Raw genomic sequence first — 19513 nt, 5'->3', positions numbered from 1 at the left:
ATTGATTCAAGGATTATGCTTATGTTATTCACTTTTTATCATTATTAAAATATGAATATTGATTATAACCTTATATATTTTTAAGGTTATGAAGTAATCTGTCAAAAATTTAAGTTTTTAAAGATTAATTTGTTGTAATTCACAGAAAAAAATAGGAAAATGAGTCGTGAGAAGCAAAAAAACTTGTTTTTTTCTTTTTTATGTAAAACCTTGTTAAGATATAATGTATTACCCAAAATTATAACACATTCCGCCATTGTTAGCTAATAACCTATAAATTATCGCTCCCGCAATTAAGCGTTGTATGTTGTTGTATGTACTACATCAACCCGTACCCTATATCAACACCACTATGAACGTTTAAATTGTTATTATGAAACGCCGCGCATACCAACGTACCATTCACCATTAAGTGAGCAAACGATAAACTGTATTGAATTATTAATGTGCGCGCTGCGAGCCGCGTATACGCCGTTGTCTTTTTCTCCGTTATGGTGAAATCATGTTAATGTAAAAAATATTGATCGCCGAGGGTGGCCGCAAGCCAAGCGGGCAGGTACGCTTGTTGTAAGGTATGCTGCTCTGCATTCGCGTATCCTTCTTCGCCGGTGCGGTCGCTGGTTTGTGGTTAGCGCCGTTCGCGGTTGGCGGCAAGCGAGTGATTAGTCAAACCGAAACTATTGTGGCGGCTGCACGCATATTCGGAACTAGGGTATAAAAAAATAACAAAACAAGTTGTTTGTTTAGATTATTTTAATTAAATGTGAAAGGATATTTTAATAAATAAAAAACAAGTAAGTAAATATAATATTTAGAAAATTTTTGAAAAACTTTTTAAAATTTAAAACTATTTATTTAAAACTTATTTTTATGTTAAATCTTTTTTTAATTAAATTTTTTTTGTAAACTTTTGAAATTCTCATCAATTTTGTTATTTTTAACCCAAATAATAAATTATTCAACCAAATCGATGGTGTGTTTCCAGGTGGTGTAGTATTGCTCACTAATTACCGATTGATTAATTGAACTCGCCGTTACTGAGAAATTAAACAACGTGTGTCATCCACAAGCGCGACAATGGCGTTGAGCGGCGCCTTGGCGAAAAACACACAGGACCGAAGCGACTTGGTCGCCTACTGGAGCGTCCCACTTTGCGACGGTATGCACACAATCGAATTTGAGCATGGATCAACAAGTGGAAAGCGCGTTCTGCGGATCGATGGCAAGGTATAATCAAATTAAAATTATTTCAAGGAAATTAGTTTGATTTTCGTCACCAATAATGATAATCAAATAATCAATATTATCATTTTTATATTAGGACGGCATTTATAATACAAATCTAACCTTGAAATTTAAAAAAGAAAATCGAAAACAATAGCTATATGAAAATGTTTGTTTGTTTCGCTTTTACTCGGGAACGACTCAACCGATCATCTTGAAAATTTGTACATATATTTTCAAGGACATTGTAAAAATATAGGACACGTTTTATTTAAAAAGGATAATAATTTTTCGGCAATAAAAGAAAAACGCTCAAAATAAATTGAAAGATAAAAATTTGGCCAAATTATATTAAAAACTACAAGGGCAAAATTTTAGAACTCAGTTATAATAAAATTGCACTTTTTTTTCTTTCAATGAAATTTTTTTGTTCTGATTCCAGGAGATCCTACGTCGCGATTGGATGTTCAAGTTGGTCGGTGACGAAAAGTTCACCCTCGGCAACGACCAAACTAAATGCGAATTGCGTGTCGATCCACAACCGCACTTCACGTTCAGCTACATGTTATACGTAGACGGCAAGCCGTACGAAAAGTTTATCGAGAAACAAAACAAATTCCTGCGCTCCTGGGGCGTGCTGTTCAATGGGAATCGCTTCAGGGTCGTTTTCGGTACGAGTGCATGAGTGCATGCAATTGCAAAACAATTGCATTTATTATTTATTTATTCATGACCTTACGTAACATCTAAGTGTTTCGTGCTTACGTGTTTTGGTCAAATCTGAATGATTAATAACATGAATAACGTGCATTGCGATAGTGACTAACTCACACCCATGCTTTTTATTTACAGAAAAGCAAACGCTTAACATATGGGTCAACGGGCAGTTAGTGGAGGCGGAGAACGCGTTTGTTCCGGACGGAACGGAAATGCGGTTTTATTTGGCCGACGCGCCAGCGACGATTAAATCTTCGGCTGATAACAAGGCGGGCATCGTGCATAATTTGTACGTTAACCATAAACGTGTTGAGGAGGATAGTGAACTGCCTGATTGGAAGAAGTAGATTTATTGTATTTTATCATGAATAAATGTTATTTGTTACATTTTTAACAAACTGTAAGAGAATAGTGAAAGAAAGTGTCATTTTGTTGTGTAAATAAATACAATGTACTCAAATATTGACGTTTGACAATACAATTTGACAGTTGATGACATGACCGACAAAATAAAACACTAAACCTGAAAAAACAGATGTTTTCCGGTACCGGGAATCGAACCCGAGCCTCCTGGGTGAGAGCCAGGTATCCTAGCCACTAGACAATACCGGATTATATCTACCTAGCTTCTGTAAATTATAAAAGTATACTGCACTTTTCAACTAACACCCTCTTCATATTTACTACTGTACTATTGCGCTACCACTTCTACGATTTCTTTGCTCTGATAGTACGGCCACTATACACAGTAGTAATGCACAGCACTTGCTTCAGTAACTTTCTAACTGTCAAGCAAGAACAAGAACCTTGACCTGTCACCTCCTAAATCAATTTGTTTGTGTTGTGTGAGTTTCTAAATAAATACGGTGTAAACGAAGCATCGGTGCAACAAAATGATAGTAAAATAGCACCGTGTACGTAAAAACTGATCGCTTGCGCGTAATTAGTGCACAACAATGGCATTCCATCCCGTATACTCCGGAGACATCCTGCATTTAAATGTCGGTGGAAAAAAGTAAGCGATCCAGATTATAAATCAATAACGTACACTACACTAACAATAATAATAAATATTATGCTAGCTATACTTGTATTTACAAATGTTACCTCTGATTTTTATATTTATTTGCAAATGTGTAGCTTTTCCACGTCGAGACAAACATTGACATGGATTCCAGACACATTTTTTACATCACTACTCAGCGGTCGCATATCGAGTTTACGAGACGAAAAAGGCGCTATATTTATCGACCGCGACCCTACAATCTTCTCGTCTATTTTAAATTATTTACGAACCAGAGAGATATCGCTGAAGAATATTGACCTGAGGACTTTGAAGCATGAGGCTGAATATTATGGCATTGCACCATTGGTGAAGAGGCTGAATCTTTGCGAGGAGATGACACATTCTGGTTGTGGTGATGTACTGTTTTGTGGTTCACTGCCACCACCAAGTAAATACCTATTACAATCAAATATCTTAAATTCCATGCTCACCATTGTGTTTTAATCTGTTTAGTAATTCCTGTGAATGACTTGGCACCAACCACATCAATTGAAACAACAGCTGTGCATAAACCTAATAGAACTGCAAATGATACAGTTGTTGTTAATGAGGCAGTCAATGAAAACACAGCTGGTGTAAGTGGTTTGCAATGTCCACCTATTGCTGCACCATTGGTTACACCACAAGTACTCAATGGGAACTTTTTACAAACGCGTCCCACAGGCCACACACGAAATCCTTCGCTGGAATTGCGAGGGATATCGGGTAGTTGTAGTCGTAGCTCGCAGGATCTGCGAGGTTTAGCAGCGAGGGGTCCACCTGGACCTGGTCATTCTAGGGCTGCGTCTTTGGATCTGCGACATGCGCGTAATTCGTCTGCAGATCTTAATAAATTATTTCGGAATGATTTGGGGCTTATTTTTAGTACAACAAGTAAGTAATTAATAAAAATACACACAGATTTACTAGATTTAAACATTTTTGAATGATTTAGATTCCGGTTGGGCTGATCCTTTACGCGTGCAAATCATAAAAGCACATCACAATTGGTTTGTGGTTGCCTATGCACATTTTTCGTCTGTTATCGGTAAATATATCCCGCATCGAGCATAACTAATTTATTTATATAAAAGTGTAATTTTTAGTCTGAAGGATTCAAGTGGTTGGCAACTTGTTTTTACGAGTCCTTACATAGAGCATTGCATTGAACGCATCGCAATTAATGCAAAAATGGGCAGTGGAAGTGCTGGTGAAGCAACCAAAATGGTGGCGATTTCATACGGCAGTCAAGTTAGGTTATGGGGAATTTCAGAAGATGGCGTTAGGACTAATATTGGTCAGTAAAAGTTTAACATCAATATGTGAAGGAACTTAACTTTAGATTTTTCTGTTTAGGTACTTTTAATTTGCAAGTGCGCGTCGAGTATTTATTTTTCATCGGTAGTCAACTGGTGGCTTTGTCTTCATCTGGTAAACTCGGCGTTTGGCATGCGATGACTCAGCACTGGCAAACGCAAGATGTCGTCCCCATCGCTTCGTTTGATACAGCAGGCTCTTTTTTACTTTTGGGTTGTAACAATGGTTGTATTTATTATATTGGTAAGTTTAAGACAATTTTTATTTATGCAGCACTAATAAAATGCATTTATTGTTTAGATATGCAAAAGTTTCCACTACGTATGAAGGACAACGATCTTCTTGTCACCGAATTATACAAGGACCCGAACAACGATCCAGTGACAGCAATCTCCGTCTACCTAACACCAAAGACAAGTAAGTTATCAACAAATACTGCATTAAATTTTATCGAAAATGCTATTAAACGATTTGATGTTGTATATCACGCAATGTCATCATCAAATACTTTCCGAGGACTTTCCAATTATTGCGCACACAACCTCAGCTCAATCGGTGTATCTGTATCTATTTATTTTTTTATTAATTTTACTATACAACATTCCAGAAAGTAAGTAGCCATTTAATCACGTTATAATTGAAATATTGACGATTGTTTGTTGGCTACCGATTTTCTGGAAGTAGTGTGTGTATATCATCCGCTCCATGGTTCCGTATTCCACCTTATAGCCAGTGAGTTTTGATTTCTTCGTAAAAACTAAAAGCCTTGTGTTTCATGCCAGCTTCGGAGAGGGGCCGCGAAGGTATGACTTATACAAACACAATTATTTTATTTTATTAAAACGCTTAATTATTATTATTACAATTGATCATATTTTGATGAGCGACAACGCAGGCATGTTTCAAGTTGCGACATACGATGCCAGTAGTATTTGTTTATTTCTCGTCCTTTTTTTTTTAGTTTATTTTTGTTTGTTTTTGTAATCTATAACGAATTCAATGGAGGACGTTTCGAAATCATTGCGGTGAAGGATTTGCGTAGTTGTTGCACACACAAAATTGGTTCTGTGCTGGTATGCCAACACAAGGACAATCAACCATTACCAATTTGTCATTAATTATTAATCAATAGTGAGATTCTTGCTTTTTTTTTGGTCGAAATTCGATGGATTTTATCGATGGTTGACTGACTACTATTAGTTAAACTTGGCAGTATTCTATTATTTTTTGTTCTTTTTGTCTTGTCTTGTACTTAGAATTATCTGTTGCTGTGTCTGTCTGTACTTGTACTGTTGTACTCATCATGCTGTTTGTATACTTGGCACTGTATTAATTTAGTAGAACTTCAACTTGTGATCATTTCCGGGCATGAAGTAATCTTTTTTTGTTCCCTCTTAGATTTATGCGGGAATTGGATCGAGATTGCGTATGGTACTAAATCGGGATCAGTGCGTGTCATCGTACAACATCCGGAGACGGTTGGACATGGCCCACAATTATTCCAGACGTTTACAGTTCATCAAAGTCCTGTCACAAAGGTAACACGAATAAAATCAAAGTTTTTCAATACCAATTTGTTTTTAAAATTAATTTTTGTCATAGGTTACATTATCTGAGAAATATTTAGTCTCAGTGTGTTGTGAATACAACCATGTGCGCAGTTGGCGTGTAACACGTTTCCGAGGGATGATTTCCACACAACCAGGATCCACTCCAGAGGCTTCTTTTAAAATTGTTTCGCTTGAATCAGTTGAACCGTGTATTAGTTATTCGACCGCTAATGACTGTGGTCCCTTTGGTGAACAGGACGATGAGCAGGTTTTCGTACAGAAGGTTGTTCCAGACAATGATCAATTATATGTCAGATTGGCTAGTAATGGAAAAAGGTAAATTATTATGTATTAATTCGGTGTATTTGCTTAAGAAATATATTTTCCAGGGTTTGTGTTATAAAGGCAGTGGATGGAAGCACTGTAAGCGCATTCTTCGTGCATGAATGCGAAGGATCCAGCCGGATGGGCTCACGACCGCGAAGATTCATCTTCACTGGTCACTCGAACGGCTCAATTCAAATGTGGGATCTAACCACGGCATTAGATCCATCTTATAAGACTGATACAGGTAAAAATTATTTAATACTTTGTCTTATGTGAGCATCGGTGGTTCAGTGGTAGAATGCTCGCCTGCCACGCGGGCGGCCCGGGTTCGATTCCCGGCCGATGCAAACGTTTTAAACAATTTCTTGTTACTTGGATCTACGAATAGTAAATGTCGATTGACAAATGTTAGTAATGTCCCTTAGCGCCACCAAACAACCAAATTTAATTCCGCAGTTATAATATTACGTAAATTTTGATATTTTAATTGAATTGTTATGCTTGTAGAAATGACGAATGGAGGTCCATCACCAGAGGAATTATTGCGTCTGGTGGACCAATGTGATCTGAGCAACAGCCTGTGTTCGACACCGTGCATGTCGCCATCGCCCTCACTCGCCGCCGCCGTGCGCCTCAAGTCGAGCAATGTCGCATTCCTCAACCAGTTGAACCAGGACAGCGACAAATCGTCTAGTTCCAATTGATATTCGAATATGTTGATTGCTTTCTCTCGTTGACGTATAAACATTTCGGTGCTACTTTCTTGCCAAGCATATGTAGAGGCTCTCATGTACTTGTTATAAATAATTGCTCACTGGCTACAGTAATTTGTAAAGGATTTAGTTATAAAAAGACACGTTCGTATTATATTTGCGTTAAAAATGATCAACAACGTGTGTGGTTGTATGTGAGGTAATTAATGTAACATTCCAGTCTTGTTAATCGAAGACAGATGAGAGCATTCATTGTCATCATTTGAAATAGATTTCGTTCTTGTACCACTTGGGTTCGGTGAGTGGATTGAGGAGATAACACCAGGAAACGAAGCCGATGATGAAGACGATCGTCACGCACGCCTTCTGCTTCGATTGGTACTGCATTAATTCTCCGATGTCCGGCACACCCATGTGATTGCAGAATGCGTGTGTGATAAACGTCGCCGCCAGGTGCCCAGTCCGATAGAACAAATACGCGGAGTACGCACCAAACAATGTCGTATAACTACATTGAAACACTGCAATCATACATGCACATTATTTTATATATTCTTTATTCAAGCAGGAATGAAACTTACACGAAACTAATACTGCGCGTTTCCACGGAACGCCCATTTTGATATTCTCCAACACGTGGTGGAAGTGTGCAGCACCGAAGAAAATCGGACAGACGATAACCGCCGCCAACGGACGGAAACACTGCAGGAGCAGTGGTAGCATGCATGATCGAAAGCTGAATTCTTCGGAGAGCGGTGCCACAATGTGTGCACGGATCCACGTCAAATCTTTTAGATTGTTGATCCAATGCATGGGTTCTGTAATTAATGGCGGATCGAATCGATTCGTACGTACGCTGAACATTTCGTATATCTACCTGTGTAGACTTTAAAAAGCCCGTTTAACATTTGCATGTAAAGTGGGCCAAGAAACAGGATCATTGTTAAAAATAAAGGCATCGTAAATGCTTGCAGTAGACCGTCTAAGCGAAGGCCCAATATTTCTAAAAATGTTTTCTGCAATTGAAACACCATTACATTAATTGATGGCGATTGATACTGAATCAACGAGAGTGTGGATACCTCTTTTAAAATGGCTTTATCCAAAGCCACGTATAAAAATACTGGAGAGATGAACAACATAATGAACACGCTTATAAAGCGCTTTATTATGCTGTTGGGGTGATTCCTGAAACGCAAAAATCGTTAGCGGCGCTTCATTCATAGATAATATGTTAATGCATCGGCTTTCATATGTAGAATTTCGAAGGTAGGGCTGGCAGATAAATAATTAAACTGGTCGGCCCGGTTTAACGTTTTCTCACGGTCAAAAAATCGACAATGCAAAATGTTCAGCGGCCATTTTAATTTCAAAATGGCGGTTGATATTTTGAATAATCAAAGTTGGGGATTATTCCAAATATAATTACAAATTACCATAACGCGGTGACGCGGTATCAGAAACCCGGTTGAGTATGCAGCGGAGACGTGGAGAAGTGGAGCAAGAGGGAGTACCGTTCGGTTGGTTCAGTTTGTGTGCAGTAGTAGGCGCACGCACAAACACCAACTAATCGCGCCCAGTCGCCACACACCCGCGCGCTCTCACACACACACACAAATGCATACACAGCCGTCGTCTTTTGTTTTGGACAAGTTTCGTGGGTGAATGCCAGTGCTGGCCGCTGGGATTATTGGTTAAGTCAGCCCGTGTCGCGGCGCGGCGGTGCGCGCAAGATTAGCAACGAAATTTGCAGCAAATGCAAAGAGATTTACCTGTCGTGCGGGTAGTTCCATATGTACAGACTGGCGACGTACGTGATCGAATGCAGCAGGCATGCCGAAATGGAAATAACGCACACCGAAATCGCATTCATTCCAGTCAGGACGGCCTGCTGCTGCGGCTGCGGCTCTTCTTCCATTCTGACATTTTGACGGTCACGTGAGCGGCTGACGGGCGCGTCGATTGGCCGGGCCGCACAATTGTTCCACAGTCTGTGTCTGTGTGCGCTGGCGTTCAGTGTGAAAATGGCCGACAGCAGTGCTTAGTGTGTCTTCTTTGTTTCGGAGCGGAATTCATTGGGCTGCAGCGCCGTTCTCAACATGCCGAGCGCCTCGTTCACGGCCTCCCGGTCGTGCGTGCGACGATCCCGGAGGAAAGGCGCCAACCGGATACCGACGCCGTCGAGGACGACCTCCGGTAAGTGGAGCAAAGAGCTGGAATTTAACACACTACATTACAATACACACACTCAAACGCAAACACACACAGATGTATACAGCATATATACGATCACCCGCTGGCCGCATATTGTGAATGCTATTCCGGGGGCCCCACGAATTTCGACGCTTGCTGGCTGTACAGTTATCTTATGATTATCTGATGTTTGTGTCTGATTTACAGCTGAACCGTGCGAGCCCTCCTGCCCGATTCCGATCCTAAACCAGAACATTCCAGCGCCGCTTGCGCCTGGCGGCAGCGGGCCGTCGTCGGCTGTCGCGCCCAGCACCAGCACCAGCAGCACCGTGCCCGCCCACCACTCGCCCTACGACCTCCGCCGCAAATCACCCTCGCATCATGAGGGCGGTCCGAGCACCAGCGCAGCCACCGCCGGCTCGCCGACATCGCCCGCCACGCCGACGGCACCCGCACAAGTTTGCTACGCGTCGGCGATGTTACCAGCCAGGAAACGGCCTCGGCGGACGTGTTCAACCTCCTATGAAAGTATGTACACATCTTTCATATAACCTATTGATTCAAACCTACAATCATTAATTTTGTTTGTAGATTGCGCCCCCACAGCTGCACACTACTTACAATACGAACTTCCCGACGAAGTATTGCTCACTATTTTTAACTACTTGCTGGAGTTGGACCTGTGCAGAGTTAGTCAAGTCTGCAAACGCTTTCAAATGATCGCCAACGACACGGAGATCTGGAAGCGGCTGTATCAGAGCGTGTACGAGTACGACCTTCCGCTTTTTAATCCGGCGCCGTGCCGCTTTGAGTTTGTTAGTCCCGAGGAGTCAGATCTGGCGAATCCGTGGAAAGAGTCGTTTAGGCAGCTGTATCGCGGCATTCACGTCAGACCTGGCTATCAGGATCTCACGTTTAAAGGACGTAACTTGTGTTATTTTAATACAGTACAAGTAAGTTGTGGGTTTTCTCTACTACAGTTCGCATGATTTTAACTATCAAAACATTACGCTTTTAGGGTGCATTAGATTATGCAGATGAACGTAGTGGAAGTAATAGTACAACCGGATCGGGTGGTTCATGTGCCAGTAGTCACACAGGTGAAGCTTCCAGTCAAGGGGCGCTCATCTTCCTACACGCTGGGACTTATCGCGGCGAATTTTTAGTTATAGATTCAGACATTTCACTGATAGGTATGTTGTATTTATTGAAATGTTTGACTTGTTATAACTGGTTTTATATTTTAAGGTGCCGCTCCTGGTAATGTGGCAGAGTCGGTAATACTAGAGCGCGAATCAGAATCGACCGTGATGTTCGTTGAGGGCGCGAAACAGGCGTACGCCGGTCATTTGACACTGAAGTTTTCGCCCGATGTGACCTCGACGGTGCCCCATCACAAGCACTATTGCTTGGAGGTAGGCGAGAATTGCAGTCCGACGGTGGATCATTGTATAATTCGAAGCACGTCTGTCGGTGAGTTGTGGTTTTGTTTTTGTTTTTTTTATGAATTCTGTTGCTTACTGTGATGATCAATCTTTGCAGTCGGTGCGGCTGTTTGTGTGAGCGGCGTGAGTGCGAATCCAGTCATTAGACATTGTGACATATCCGATTGTGAAAACGTGGGTTTATACGTAACCGACTACGCGCAGGGCACCTACGAGGATAACGAAATCAGCCGGAATGCCCTGGCGGGCATCTGGGTAAAGAATTATGCGAATCCGATCATGCGTCGGAATCACATCCACCACGGCAGGGACGTGGGTATTTTCACATTCGACAATGGATTGGTAAGAAAATACGAGGATTTCAAGAGAGAAATATTTATTATGAGCGAATTTTCCAGGGGTATTTTGAGGCGAATGATATTCACAATAACCGTATCGCCGGTTTTGAGGTGAAAGCCGGCGCCAACCCTACCGTCGTTCACTGCGAGATCCACCACGGCCAGACAGGCGGCATCTATGTGCACGAAAATGGGCTCGGCCAGTTCATCGACAACAAGATCCACTCGAACAACTTCGCCGGCGTGTGGATCACCTCCAACAGCAACCCCACGATTCGCCGCAACGAGATCTACAACGGTCACCAGGGCGGCGTGTACATCTTCGGCGAAGGGCGCGGTCTGATTGAGCACAATAACATTTACGGCAATGCACTCGCGGGTATACAAATCCGGACTAACAGTGATCCGATCGTGCGCCATAATAAGATCCACCACGGTCAACATGGTGGCATCTATGTTCATGAAAAGGGCCAGGGTCTGATTGAAGAGAACGAAGTGTATGCGAACACACTAGCGGGTGTGTGGATCACAACGGGTAGCACGCCGGTGCTGCGCCGTAATCGTATCCACTCCGGCAAGCAGGTCGGTGTCTATTTCTATGACAACGGACACGGCAAACTGGAAGACAACGATATATTTAATCATTTGTATTCGGGCGTGCAAATTCGCACCGGAAGCAATCCGGTTATTCGCGGTAATAAAATCTGGGGCGGGCAGAATGGCGGCGTGCTGGTGTACAACGGCGGGTTGGGTTTGCTGGAACAGAATGAGATTTTTGACAATGCGATGGCGGGCGTATGGATTAAAACCGATTCAAATCCGACTTTAAAGCGCAATAAAATATTCGACGGTCGAGACGGCGGCATTTGCATTTTTAATGGCGGTAAAGGAATACTGGAGGAGAACGATATATTTCGAAATGCTCAGGCCGGTGTGCTCATTTCGACGCAGAGCCACCCTATACTGCGGCGGAATCGAATATTCGACGGGCTGGCGGCCGGCGTGGAGATCACCAACAACGCCACTGCAACCTTAGAGTTTAATCAAATCTTTAACAATCGGTTCGGTGGTTTGTGTTTGGCTAGTGGCGTGCAGCCAATCGTGCGCGGCAACAAGATCTTCAACAATCAGGACGCCGTCGAGAAGGCCGTGGCAAACGGCCAGTGTTTGTACAAAATCTCAAGTTATACGTCCTTTCCAATGCACGACTTTTATCGATGTCAGACCTGCAACACGACGGACCGCAATGCGATCTGCGTCAACTGTATCAAAACTTGCCATGCGGGGCATGACGTTGAGTTCATCAGACATGATAGGTATAATTAACAAACCTGCATGCGTATTTCATTTGTGCATACGTATAATTTTTTTATTTCTATTGCAGATTTTTCTGTGATTGTGGTGCAGGCACGCTAACGAATCAGTGTCAGCTGCAAGGCGAACCCACTCAGGACACGGACACGCTGTACGATTCGGCGGCGCCGATGGAATCTCATACGCTCATGGTGAATTAGTGACCGATCAATCAAAATAGCAACACAACACATTGTGTTCAATTATGTAGAAGAACGATATGGATGTCAACGAGACGTTTTAGTTTGTGCAGTATTTTGCAATATTTGAGAGTGGTTTGTGTGCCAGAAGAGGAACAACTCGCAATCGTAGTTTTAAAAAAAGGATGTTCATTTTTTATAATTTCGTGTTGTGACTTTGTGTGTATTTTGTGACGGGACGCTCGCGGAGAAGCACCACTGGATTCGTTGATTGTTGTTGTTTATAATTAAGTTATCGCTTAGCAATATATTTCACCGACTGATTTGCGTATGTAAAAGCTGCATACACACGAGAGGATGACAAGACGCGAGAGGAAAAGAGAAATTTACGAACCGCTGCGATTCGTAGACGTATAAAGATGTTCTCTACTGACAATCATCAACGCAATGGCTTCCACTACTACAAAATTCGTGCGCGATTATGTTTTATGTTGCTAGCTGCTGATAACGACTTATGTTTTCTATTTTCAGAAATCGAATTATTGTTTTGTGTCAGACACGAAAAATTGATTGTTATTTTATTTGTTGATGCGATCACAAACAAGCAGCTGAAGACGGCAATGAAACTAAGTTGGATGTAATCGTGCACTTTACAACAGCTTTAATTTTTTATACATAGACATTAATTATTATCTTTTTAATGCGATAACTATTGGCGTACTTGTGCTGTGTCGACGATTTATCTTCATTCCACACACTCCCAACATCAGACCAATTGCTGGTGATATTTATTTCTATGTTAGAATACAACAATTCGTTACAAGCAGGAGTGAAAAAGAGAGAGTGATGATGGCACTAACGTTTTCTTTTCTTACATGGCACTAACGTTTTTGATTGTTGCATAATTACTCGATAGTGTTTACTTTAGTGTACTTTGCTATTTATTTTTATTTCGTATCTCTATTTTGTTGCGAGTGAGAATGGTCGAAAGCCAGACGCAATTGTCAGCAGAAAATGGAAATCGCGCGAACAATTTAACTTTACAGAGTGTGATAGTTCTTATGTGAGTAAGTTAGAACGTGTTTCTTCTTCTCTTTTTGATAAAACAATTGATAGAGTATGGAACTGTATTGATAAATCAGTATTGTTTAAGTGAAGACAAAACAAATTTATTGCTTAGAGGGCGGGAGGAAAACTAAAACCACAAACAAAAATATTTATGCGTGTTGTTGCATTTTGTACATAGTTAAATAATAAAATGTCGGAACACCCCTGATACACGAGTGGTAACAATAAGACACCGAACCAAATGCACTCAGAAATGCTTCATCATACAAAACAAATGCAGACAAAAATCTTATCGATAGACGTGTGTATAGAAATATGTAATTATCAAATGAAACAGGTGCCATATACACTCAAATTGCCTAAACTATATTATACATACATACGATACACGCATCATCAAGTGCGGAAGCAGCATTATATAAACCTGTTTTGTATTGTGTAATTTTCTTCTTCATGATTCAACGGAATGCGACTGACCGAGCGTGTCTTTATTGTTGTACTGTAATAAAGCAATAGTCTTGCCTCGAAGATGCACGTGACGGCCTCAAGCCGCAACTGCAAAGAATTTCGTCTTTAATTTAGAATCGACACACACATACCGCACACACACACATGTATGATTGCCTTTGACACAAGAAGTGAAGCAAATTAAGATGATCATTATTGGCGCCTGCTGATTTTATTTAAATGATGTGACTATTTTTGAAATAGAGGCGACGGTAGAAAAAAAGACGTTTGCAAATCGTAGGATGAGTGTGTTGGAAAAGAAATAACATAATTTAATAAAAATGATCAATATTGCGACTGATGAATAGTCTACTACATACAATTAACTATAACGATGTATATCAAATGTTTGTAAAATATTGTCCTTTTCTATTAATTAATGAAATTAATTAACTACGCGATTATATTATAAATAATGCATAATACTAATTCTAAAGTTAAGGCTCTTAATCTTAGGCGACGTCTTGTATGGACCTATTATAAATACACGTGAAATGCAAGCGGACATGTAAAGAGGCGAAAAGCTGAGGGGGAACACGTAATACTTGAAAATTTGATGAGAAATTATTATTGCAATATGACGAGTTGAGGTGAGCGAGGCGAGGTAAATGTCAGCCTTGTAGATCAATTCTGACGAGTGTCGTTTAATAGTTAGCTAGCACCGTATTGTACTGTGTACATTATATATAAAATATATGGCTAAATATTTCAGTAATTGCATTATTAAGTTTATTTTCGTGGACTACATTAGAATGTGTTTTTATTATATTCTAAAATTTAAAAATTTCTAAAACCATTGTGGAGGCGCCGGGTATCGATCCCGGTACCTCTCGCATGCTAAGCGAGCGCTCTACCATCTGAGCTACGCCCCCTGTTGAGTTTCAGCTATTTCTTATATGCACAAAACCTACAACAGCAAGAACGCACAATACAACAGAAGTAACATTTGGTGTAAAGTACGCTTTACAAACAATATGTGTGTTAACTAAGCCTCGGTAGGTTGACACAGTCGACACAATTATACATAAAATATAATACATAAAACATAAGTATATAAGGTTTTACATTTCAATGCTGCTTACAAACGTAAATTGCGCAAGTGTTTTTATAAGCGGTGGGTCAAAAGTGTGCAAATATTGTCATTTTCGTAAATTTACTGTGGAAATTGCGCATTATTTCGATACCGTTTGCGCTATTTTAATTCCGCACTGGAATTCGACCGGTTTGTTCTTATCTCTTATTGTCAGGTGATTCGCGTACGATAGTAGTGTATAGTTTTGTACTATATACGCGACCGTGTGATGGCATTGCGTGTATCGTTTGCTCACGCTGCAGGAATAAAAATTAGTTTCACCGTATTCGACGGATGATTCGCACGCGGTCGTCGTGACTCTCCTTTCTTAGGATTTAATTCGGTAACGCGTATTACTTTGGGTGTTCTTAGTGATTATTTTTGCTTATTGTGTCTCGCTAATGATGTATCGCTTAATAGATATTCGCGAAATGCAAATATTGTGTATTAGTTCGTGAGCGGGGTGCCGACGGATGCCGTTTACCATGGAAGTTTTACAATACTAACCAGTAAGTAAATTAAATAATATTCTCAACCGCATGGATTGATTCCATTTCGGCCGTTTGTTTTTCTTTATTATCATATTTTCGTAGTGTTTTATAAATTGTTATATTCATAAATGTGCTTAAAATTGCATGGCATGTGCTGTCACTTCAAGCGAAGCGAATATAAGAATACAATTCTTATTTCTTACCTTTTGACTAAAATAAAAAAAATTTAACTCTTTAGGACCCAAAGAATAGAATTTTCCAATCTTTCATATTCTTTGATCCGTTGGTCTCTTGCAATTTTAGTTTAAAAAAGGACACGTATTCAGGGCACCGTACAAGGGCCGCGGTAGAAGTGACTCGTGTTCAGGGCACCGTACGAAGGTAGCGGTAGAAGTGACTCGTATTTAGGGCACCGTACAAGGGCAGCGGTAGAAGTGGCTCGTGTTGTAGGATTTGATAAAATGTGTTTTGAATTTACACTTGCCGTTACTAGATAGTCGATTAGATGGCACTACGATGCACGTTTTCGCGTTAAATACTACTTGTCGGTGGTAGTGAGTGCACACCGTGTCCGTGTGCGATCACGCCATTTCGCACAAGAGATAAGTTATTATTTTTCCGATTTTAATACTTTATTTACAGTGAATATTTAAATTAAGCGCAGTGTTGTGAACACCAATTATTTAATTAAGTAAGGTATACAGTAAACTTTTACGAAGGCTCAATCTTATTACATCCCAAAGCAATAATAAATTATTTTCGTATGCCGAGAAATATTGAAAGTAAAAGTAAATTTCGTGTATGTGTATTTCAACATTGTGAATTTTTAGTTTTGTCTTCTCAACTACGTGTTTATCAGTACGTTTGTGTATATACAACGACGGGCGCGTGATATCGCTGCATACCTGCCTTGTACCCGACTACGCGCAACGCACACGGCAGTTGTTTCACCGCGTGGTCCGCGAGCGTGTCTCTCTAATCGCCACGCGTTTTGAGGTTTTAATTGGATTAATTATCTTGTATTCTTTTGACCATCGGCAAAATATTTGCAATGGACATGTGTGTTAATGATTTATGGTGGTTAAAGTGAGAAATAAGTGTCCGTTAATCCCTGCGTGAGTTTTCAGTTGATAGAATTATTACCGGATAGAAAATCTCCTCATCAATGCACAGGTAGGTGGATAATTAAAATTATTCGCGAAAAGTTAAGGCGATTTAACGTAAATTGATTATTCAATTTGAGAAATATTAATTTTGTAGATTACAAACACGTGGTGGCATTTTTATCAGAATTCTTCTTAGTCGCGTTTCCGAAAATAATATGCTTCATTTAATTATTACAAGCACAGTTTTTAAAATTAACTGAGGATTATTAAAATGACAAGGTTCATGTGGTCGACCACACTTGCTTTGCCGTCGGCCGTCGGTTTGGTCATGTTTTCGAGGATCACGTAAACAATTTTCATCGAATTGCATCATTAAATTAATAATTTGTTGATAAAATAAAATCTTTAACTGTGAATAGTTTTATTTATTGCAGTCTCAATATATCTTAATATTTACAATGAAATAGTTATTTTTAATTTTGTATTCCCTTGTATTGAAATTTATTGCGAGAAAAATCCATAACACGAGTTATATTGAAAGTTGTGTGTGTGCGCCGTAGTACTCGTTGCGCTAAGAATTGTAGTTTTTTTAGTGTAAAACGCGAACGCGATGTCACAATAAGTTCGAAATAATTTTTTCTGATGCAGAATTTAATTCGGTATCCTCCTATATCGAAATTTATTGCGTGAAAATTCCATAAAGCTAGTTATATTGAAAGTTGTGTATGTGCGCCGTAGTACTCGTTGCGCTAGGAATTGTAGTTTTCTGGTTATAACTCGCGAACGCGGTCTCAAACTTAGTTTAGAATAATTTTCCCAGATGCGGAATTTAATTCCTTATTTCCCTGTACCGAAATTTATTGCGAGAAAATTCCGTAACGCGAGTTATAATGATAGTTGTGTGTATACGCACTTGGGTACTCGTACTCGTACACTTGTACTCGTGTATGTCGGTTATTTCAACATTGTGAAATTTTAGTTTGGTCTTCTCAACTACGGGTTTACCACTACGTTTGTTATAAACAACTTTTTTGTTCGATTGACGCGTATTATCGCGACGTACCTGCCTTGTACCTGGCAACGCGCAGCTCACACGGCAGTCGTTACACCGCGTGGTCCGCCGTCGAGTCCCTCTAATCCGCACGCGTTTTGAGGTTTTAATTGGATTAATCGACGTGTATTCTTTCGGCCATCATCAAAATATTCGGGACGGGCATGTGCGGCTGTTTCGTTCAATGATTTGTCGCAGTTAGAGTCTTCTTAACTAAGAAATAAGTGTTTGTCAATCCCTACGCGAGTTTTTAGTTGGTAGAATATATTACAGGATATAGAATTTCCTCATCAATGCAAAGGTACGTGTGTAATAAATTTTTTCACGGAAACTTAAGGAGGTGTAACTTAAATTGATTATTCCATTTGAGGGATATTAATTTTGCTTGTATTATCTTGCAAATTACAAACACGTGTTTCATTCCTATCAGAATTATTAGTCCCGTTTCCGAAAATAACATGCATGATTTAATTATTACCATGACGGTTTTAAAAATAATCGGTAGATTATTAAAATGACAATATTCATGTGGTCGATCGCGCTCAGTTTGCCGTCGACCGTCGGTTCGGTCATCCTTTCGTTGAACACGTGAATGTTTTTAATCGAATTGCACTTGTTAGCATCATTGAATTAAGAAGTCTCTTGTTGACGTAATAAAATCTTGTACGGTGAATAGTTCTTCGTTTTTGTAGTCTCCGTATATCTTAATATTTACCAAGAATTACCTAGTTATTTTTATCGTATTTAAAGACAGTAATGCCACGCGCCGTCGCTTGCCGTCTGTTGATTTAGATGTTTTCCACCGGATATTCTATCAATTTATGATGATGCTTTACCCGTCGGTTTAAATAATGAATAAATATATATTCACAATATATTAAAATGTAATTGTTTTTTTTTTCTAGCACCTTTTTGCTTAATTTCCCGATCATTTCCGGGTGAAATATTTTAATTTATATTAAAATAATGTTGTTTCCATATAAATTTCCCGTGTCATGATGTGAATATTGATTATCTTTGTAGTTTCGAAAATTTTGCTTTTGTAAAACCCTGTATATTAGTTTTCCTAACAGCACGTAGAAGATTGTCTTTATTTGTGAGTTTTGAATGTTCATTGTTTTGAACTTGGGATTTTCTTTCTGGTACACCCTGTATATTAGTTTTCTTTTGTGTCCGTGAAAATTTTGCTTCATCTGTTGTTTTTAGGATTTTCCATTTTGCGCTTTGAATTTTCTTTCTGAAACACCCTGTATATTAGTTTCCCCGATCGTTTAGAGAAAAGGAGCGACGTTTGTAGTGATAGTGATAGTTTTTTGTTTGCGTTGTAAATTTTCTTTTTGTAACACCCTGTATATTTGTTTTCATTTTCAATCACATAGAAAATAGGCTATTTGTTAATTTGATTATCCCGGTAGAACTTTACAAAGTAGTACTTGTTTGCATGTGCGCGACTATGCAGGTCGTAAGTCCTGCTTCAATATGGCGGCACGTATTCTGTTGACTTGTAAAATATAAACTTGTATTCTATTATTAATAAAGAAATAGTAAGATATATTGACTTCTTTGATTTGTGTGTTCGCCTTCTATCATTTCAGGAACAGGTCTCTAAGAGAGTTCCCTCTCTCAGGGGATGATCCCCTCTATAAAAATTGTTAAGGTAACCTGTATGATTTGTGTACTCCTTCTTTCATTTCAGCAACAGGTCAGAACTTGTAAGAATATTTTTAAGTGTCACCTCTCCTGAGGCGACTTAAAACTTAGAAATATTTAAACAAGGCCTCATAAGGATTGTCCTTATAAGGAGTTCCCTCTCTCTGGGGGTGATCCCCCACCATAAAAATTGTTGATATGCCTGA

At 39.8% G+C, this 19513-nt stretch overlaps 4 protein-coding genes and 3 non-coding genes across 7 annotated transcripts; 4 read left to right on the top strand and 3 right to left on the bottom strand.

Annotated features, from left to right (window-relative positions):
• Nucleotides 1–2: 2 nt before the first annotated feature.
• LOC135799238 (fas apoptotic inhibitory molecule 1) lies at nt 3–2401 on the top strand. Its single transcript, XM_065312254.1, has 4 exons — nt 3–794; nt 986–1227; nt 1667–1895; nt 2077–2401. Exons 2-4 carry the CDS (start codon nt 1078–1080, stop codon nt 2286–2288), a joined length of 591 nt encoding a protein of 196 aa, XP_065168326.1. The 5' UTR covers nt 3–794; nt 986–1077; the 3' UTR covers nt 2289–2401.
• An 80-nt stretch (nt 2402–2481) lies between these two features.
• Nucleotides 2482–2553, bottom strand: TRNAE-CUC (transfer RNA glutamic acid (anticodon CUC)). Its single transcript has one exon. It is a non-coding gene; the product is annotated as a tRNA-Glu (tRNA).
• A 135-nt stretch (nt 2554–2688) lies between these two features.
• Nucleotides 2689–7049, top strand: LOC135799239 (BTB/POZ domain-containing protein KCTD3). Its single transcript, XM_065312256.1, has 12 exons — nt 2689–2956; nt 3082–3395; nt 3461–3880; nt 3942–4023; nt 4081–4283; nt 4343–4546; nt 4604–4720; nt 5086–5106; nt 5702–5841; nt 5906–6189; nt 6243–6424; nt 6688–7049. The coding sequence occupies exons 1-12, from the start codon at nt 2898–2900 to the stop codon at nt 6882–6884; spliced, it is 2223 nt and encodes a 740-aa protein (XP_065168328.1). The 5' UTR covers nt 2689–2897; the 3' UTR covers nt 6885–7049.
• Nucleotides 6457–6527, top strand: TRNAG-GCC (transfer RNA glycine (anticodon GCC)). The gene has a single exon. It is a non-coding gene; the product is annotated as a tRNA-Gly (tRNA).
• Nucleotides 7019–8811, bottom strand: Sras (Ras converting CAAX endopeptidase Sras). Its single transcript, XM_065312253.1, has 5 exons — nt 8666–8811; nt 7976–8081; nt 7771–7909; nt 7475–7711; nt 7019–7414 (listed from the first exon to the last, which is right to left on the bottom strand). The coding sequence occupies exons 1-5, from the start codon at nt 8809–8811 to the stop codon at nt 7152–7154; spliced, it is 891 nt and encodes a 296-aa protein (XP_065168325.1). The 3' UTR covers nt 7019–7151.
• Nucleotides 8812–8952: 141 nt separating this feature from the next.
• On the top strand, nt 8953–14648 carry FBXO11 (F-box protein 11). Its single transcript, XM_065312250.1, has 8 exons — nt 8953–9089; nt 9294–9614; nt 9678–10039; nt 10105–10279; nt 10335–10559; nt 10629–10873; nt 10930–12185; nt 12254–14648. Exons 1-8 carry the CDS (start codon nt 8993–8995, stop codon nt 12381–12383), a joined length of 2811 nt encoding a protein of 936 aa, XP_065168322.1. The 5' UTR covers nt 8953–8992; the 3' UTR covers nt 12384–14648.
• An 88-nt stretch (nt 14649–14736) lies between these two features.
• Nucleotides 14737–14809, bottom strand: TRNAA-AGC (transfer RNA alanine (anticodon AGC)). The gene has a single exon. It is a non-coding gene; the product is annotated as a tRNA-Ala (tRNA).
• Nucleotides 14810–19513: the final 4704 nt, after the last annotated feature.

This window comes from Atheta coriaria, unplaced genomic scaffold (genome assembly GCF_025399875.1).
Source record: "Atheta coriaria isolate IRGN ID8LTWV9N9 unplaced genomic scaffold, Caltech_Dcor_3.1 hic_scaffold_9_pilon, whole genome shotgun sequence".
Lineage (NCBI taxonomy): Eukaryota > Metazoa > Arthropoda > Insecta > Coleoptera > Staphylinidae > Dalotia > Dalotia coriaria.
The sequence above is the reverse complement of the archived record's forward strand: the minus strand, read 5'-3'. Positions and strand labels throughout refer to the sequence as shown.